Source organism: Perca fluviatilis, chromosome 2 (genome assembly GCF_010015445.1).
Source record: "Perca fluviatilis chromosome 2, GENO_Pfluv_1.0, whole genome shotgun sequence".
Lineage (NCBI taxonomy): Eukaryota > Metazoa > Chordata > Actinopteri > Perciformes > Percidae > Perca > Perca fluviatilis.
In genome coordinates this window covers 38,943,732-38,949,263 of record NC_053113.1, presented here as the reverse complement: position 1 = coordinate 38,949,263, position 5,532 = coordinate 38,943,732, and the positions used below count along the sequence as shown (strand labels likewise).

The following is a 5,532-nucleotide window of genomic DNA, read 5'->3' as shown; positions in this document are numbered from 1 at the left end:
TCGAGTGGTTAAGGTTAGGGTTAGGGGATTGGTCAGGGGATAGGACCTGTACGTGTAAGCATGGACGCCTGGCCAATAGTAGTGTGTGACTGCAATTGAAGGGCGGGTCTTGGCGTGGCCATAGTGGGATTCGTAATATCGCGACCCGCCCACGCGAGATGTTGTGTCAGAATCGCAAGCAAAAAGTCAGGGAGCGCAAACGAGAAAGCTGGGAGCATGACTGCAAACGTGATGGAGAGAGCAAAAGACTGATCATTGAGAAAGAAGCAGAGGGAACTGTAAACAAAAGGACATAATATCAAACAAATAAAAGACCAATAGTTTACAACTACACAAATGTTTTGTTTGCAAGTTTTAAGTTTTACCTTTGAGGTGACAGTTTTTTTGCTTGAGTTAGTGTTTTTTGTTTGATACTTGAGAAGTTTTGCTTGAAATTAAAGTCACAAAACTAATCCCATACCATCTTGGATAACAGTCATGAGCAGTCGAAAGACGAATGCCGTGCAACCAGTAACCAGTAGCATAGCTCAAACACAGCGTTCGTGATTCGACTGCTAATGACTGTTATCCAAGATGGCGGCTGCATGTAAACATTAACGCTACTGTCTTTATAATCTATCTTTGTAATAAACTGTCTGTACAGTATTTTATAATATTTAGAAAAATTGAAAAACATTTTATTGATGAGTACCTTAGAAAGAAACAATACAAATGTGCAAACAAAGTATGAGTTAACAAGACATGAAAATATAAAAGTAGAAAACAATAAACAATAAATAAAACATTAAGAACATCAGGCTGGTTATAAAAAAGCCTTCCAGTACAAGTGAGTTTTAAGACGTGGTATGAAGTGATTCTGATCTGGCTCCTTGCCAAGAAGAAAAGAGAGAGACCCCTGCTTGAGGATCTCAGGCTGCGTTGGGCTCATAGAGGATTTCAATCTGTATAATTACTGTAGGAGCATGCAGTACTTTAATAGTGAAAAGCAAAGTATCAAAATTGATTCTAAAGCTCACAGGGAAGTGACATATTTGAAGCAACAAAAGTAACTAATCACTTGATTGATGATGTATTTTATCCAGTTGTTGTACTGCTATTAATTTTCCTAGTAACTAATTTCTTTTTCAAGTGTTCTTTGATATCCTTGGTTTTGAAACAGTATATTAATGGGTTAATAGCAGCAGGTAAAATACTGTACAGCATTACAACAACTATGCGAACTGGGACACTGAATGTAAATCCCACAAAATTTGCCAGGTACACAAAACATCTTGGCATGTAATAGAGAAATGTGATGAGAATCTGTGGCAAGCAGGTAGACAGAGCCAACATGCGACTGCTATTAGAACTGGTCATTCTCATAACTGCAACAATGATGACAAAATAAGAGAAGATGACAAAACCCAGAGGCAACATCAAACTGAACATGGCCATACCAAATGCAACTACCTGAACTTCTCGTACGTTCTCACATCCAAGCACTGTTATTGCTATATGGTCACAAAAGCAATGTGTAATTATGTTTGAATTACAGTATGGCAATCTCAGAGCATCTACAACTACACCCACTATCCCTGACATTGGCAAAATCCATGATATTCCACAAAGCACAGAAACAGTGTTGTTTGTGAAAAGAGCTGTGTAACGCAGTGGAACACAAATTGCAATAAAGCGATCAAGGGCCATCACCATCAGGATGAAAGAATGAGACGCCCCCAAAAAATGAACAAAGTACATTTGTACAAAGCATCCATAAAATGAAATAGTACTGTCATCAAACCAATATTTTGATATAATCTTTGGCAGAGTAACAGTCCCAAACGTTAAGTCAGTTAGTGCCAAGTGGCAAAATATCAGATATGTGGGTTTGTGAAGAGACCTCTCACATCTAACAAACACTAAAATAAAAATATTTCCTACAGCTATAGCCAAGAAGAGAACCAAAAGCAGGGCTGACACAGGTCCATAATACTCCTGTGAAAGTCCAGGAAATCCCAGGATGAAGAAATTTGTAATCCTTGTTACATTAGTGTAGAACATAATCACTTGAATTAACAGTAACAACCTATCAAAAGAAAACACATACATTAAAATAGTTTTTAGATGTGACAAGTTAAGGAAAATCTGAAATAACATCGGAGCATTAACAATAGACCTAAATACTTCAAATCTAACAATTATGCAAACAAAAGTGTTAGTCACTACAGTGTAATTTCATGTTTTCTGTGGAGGATCTAAAGTGTAAATCTTACCTTGTAAAAGTTACAATAGATCTGCCTCCGTGGAAGTACTGCCACATCTCACTGTAGTGACACCAAATATGTGATTAGCATCTTGTTTGAAACGAATATCAATGTTTACTTTCATAAACAAGTAGATCCCAAATGGTCATGTTCTCTAATGAGTTCCACCCATCTGTGTTAACATGACACATAAAGAGTAGAGTAAATATTATTCAGTTTCCAATAAGTGGCTTTCAGCCATGAAAAATATGCAGCTGCAATACAGTATATTGTGGAGCAGGTTGCATCACGATATATTTTAAGGTGTTGACACACAGGGCCGATTATCGGCCGTTGGACAGTCTGGCGAGGTCAGTGACTTGAATCTGTTCGGTGTGTCCCGTGCCGTCGTCAGTCTGGGGGGCTGTCGGCGTTCATTTTGGCCGACCTGACATGTTCAGTTGCCAGCAGGGCAGTCGGGACTCACCCGGAAATGGCGAGTGGAATGAGGTGACTAGAGTCTCTCAAAATCTGACGAAAATCTTTTAAACTGACCTTTGTTGAGCTGAAATGAAGACAGATTCAATAACTGCATGGCCTATTTCTTGCTTAAAATGTTTTCAGATACATGTCTCAGTGAACTATTGTAGTACAATATGAGATCGTATTCTGAACGGCCGCCATGACAGTCTGGCTTTGAATTTCCAGAGAAAACAAACCCATGTGACGCATTCGTCCAATAAGCTGCCAGTTTTCATTTCTTGGGCAACAATACAGATTAGTGCCGCCTGCTGTTATAGAGACGTATTACATCTCGTTTCGTCTCGTCTTTTTGGTGTGTTCTGTTCTCTGTCAAGGGTCGGCCGTCTGGTCAGTGTGTAAGCAGCTTTAGACAATTCAGTTCTTTCAAAACCTTTACTCAGTTGTATGGGTTACAAATCTAAACTAGTATTGCTTACAAGTAAGGCTTTGTAAGCAGTCATAAAAACACTGATGATAAAAGTAAAAGCTTGTTTAAACATTTGATTTGTTAATGTTTTGGAAAGAATAAAATGGCCCTTAGTTTGCATTGAGTCTGGAGTGCACCACTGGGAAATTATAGACTCACCAGTTTGTAATTATAATCACCAAATTACCAAATTCATCCATGAAGTTTATCAATGTTGCACTCAAATGATGCATTAAAAAAATCAAAAGAAAAAAAGAGGATGGAGTTTGCCAATTAATAGTTTTTGCCTTTTCAAAATAGTCTATTATAGTTAGTGCTGGCGCTGCAGAGGAAAAATAACTACTTTAACAGCAAAGCAGAGCGATGCTGAAAAACTAGTTCATGCATTTGTTACTTCAAGTTCTGGACTATTGTAATTCCTTACTATGTTGCTCAAATAATTCCCTTAAGACTCTCCAGCTGATCCAGAATGCTGCAGCACTTGTGCTGACAAGAACTAAGAAAAGAGATCATTTTTCTCTGGCATTAGCTTCTCTGCATTGGCTTCCTGTAAAATAAAGAATTGAATTTAAAATCCTTCTCCTGATCTACAAAGCTCTTAATGGTAAAGCACCATTATATCTTAAAGAGCTCATAGTACCTTTGTCCCACTAGAGCACTGCACTCCCAGAATGCAGTTACTTGTAGTTTTTAGAGTCTCTAAAAGTAGAATGGGAGCCAGAGCCAGGTGGCAGACACCGTCACCACATTTAAGAGTCAATTTAAAGGGGTCATAGAATGATTATATAGGGTATTTTACGCTGTTCCTTAAGGTCTCCTAATGGGGTATGTAACATTAGCCTCGTGAGACCGTCCTGATCTCGCTGATCAGTCTGGCATCTTGAGATAGAGAAAATTTGGAGCCGTTCGCCAAACGACCGGGACAATCAGCGTTGGTTTTGAGGCGGGTTTAGGTGGTGATAGACAGATGGTTTATCCAATCAGCTAACCAGTATTTTCAGCCAGTGGTAGCCCTAATTCTGTTAGCTGCTCGCTAATGCTTTTTTCTCTTGGATCATTCTTTTGGAATATGGACTGGGAACCTGAAAGGGTGCCTTTTATTTGTAAATTCTCGTTACACAAACGGCAAATATCCTTTACCGACATGTTGCTTGCTTGCTGAGCTAACGAGCTATGCTTTGCCTGCAGCAGCAGAGGCTTGTGGTTGTATTTTCATACGCTTCTTTGATCTGATTGGTTGATTTGGCCCGTCTATCACCAACATAGGTGATAGACAGATGGTCTATCCAATCAGCTAACCAGTATTTTCGCCCCTTCCCAAAAGTTCTCCAACGGAAAGTTCCCAGATGGATATGCCGAGCAAATGCGAAGCAATCCATCTGGTGGAGTCAGGTTAATGTAACATTGGTTGGGCTGAAAATTGCCCGAATGCTATTTTATTAGGCTCTTAACTACCCTGTGAATATGGCTCTATTTGGAACAAGAGCTTTTCTTCCAAATATGGTATGCTCATGAATATTTAGAATGAGCTGCGCGCTGATTGGTTTGAGCAAACTACATAGAAACACATGGGAGACTCGACAGCAGGTCTCATATTTCAGACACTGCAAAGTTATACATTGTTTGTCGGGCTATTTCGTTATTAAATTCATTTCTGAGACTTTTGTAAGCGAGAAATCAACTATATAAAGCTCAAATATGGGCCGTTTTACAAAAATGTATGGCTAATTGCAAATTTTGTAAGACTGTGTGTCGGAGTTCAGTGGCCGGTGCTGTTACTCACATACACCGGACATTTAGCAGGAAGAGAGGAGTTGCAGGCCCTGGAGCTCTGTCAGAGCAGCCGCGTTTGGTAGTCCATTAGCCCAAAAAACGGTGACTTTGCGCGGGTATGGAGTGCTGTGGGCTGCAAGCCGTGACAGAGCTCTACCTCACAGCAGGCCGGGGTCTGTGAAGGAAGGCAGGCCAGGCAGCGAGGCAGCACCGGCCGCTGAACTCCGACACACATTAGCCATCCATTTTCGTAAAACGGCCCCTATTTGAGCTTTACATAGTTGATTTCTCACATAAAAAAGTTTCAGAAGTGAATTTTGTAATGGATTAGCAGAGATCTGCGTGACCTAGATTCAGAAGACTGTTGTGTAGCCTGTGTAAATGTTGGGGCGTGACCATTCTCTTAATACACATGTGGCAATGCGAATGGGATAGATGACACTCAGGGATTTTAAGATTTCCGACAACGCCACTTGGGATAGGCCCAAGACCTTTAGAGCACACAGGTTCGTTCCACTCGATAAGCAAAACACGTGGTTCCCAGTTTACAAAAATACTTTATTTTAATAAAATGTATATAGATATATA

The 5,532-nt window shown here is 39.9% G+C and overlaps 1 protein-coding gene across 1 annotated transcript; it reads right to left on the bottom strand.

Annotated features, from left to right (window-relative positions):
• Nucleotides 1-1,074: 1,074 nt before the first annotated feature.
• On the bottom strand, nt 1,075-2,040 carry LOC120553280 (olfactory receptor 52E8-like). Its single transcript, XM_039791536.1, has one exon. The coding sequence runs from the start codon at nt 2,038-2,040 to the stop codon at nt 1,075-1,077; it is 966 nt and encodes a 321-aa protein (XP_039647470.1).
• Between the last annotated feature and the right edge of the window lie 3,492 nt (nt 2,041-5,532).

Coding starts and splice junctions, on each gene's coding strand:
- LOC120553280 (XM_039791536.1), bottom strand. CDS start 2,040: ATGTTCTACACTAATGTAACAAGGATTACAAATTTCTTCATCCTGGGA.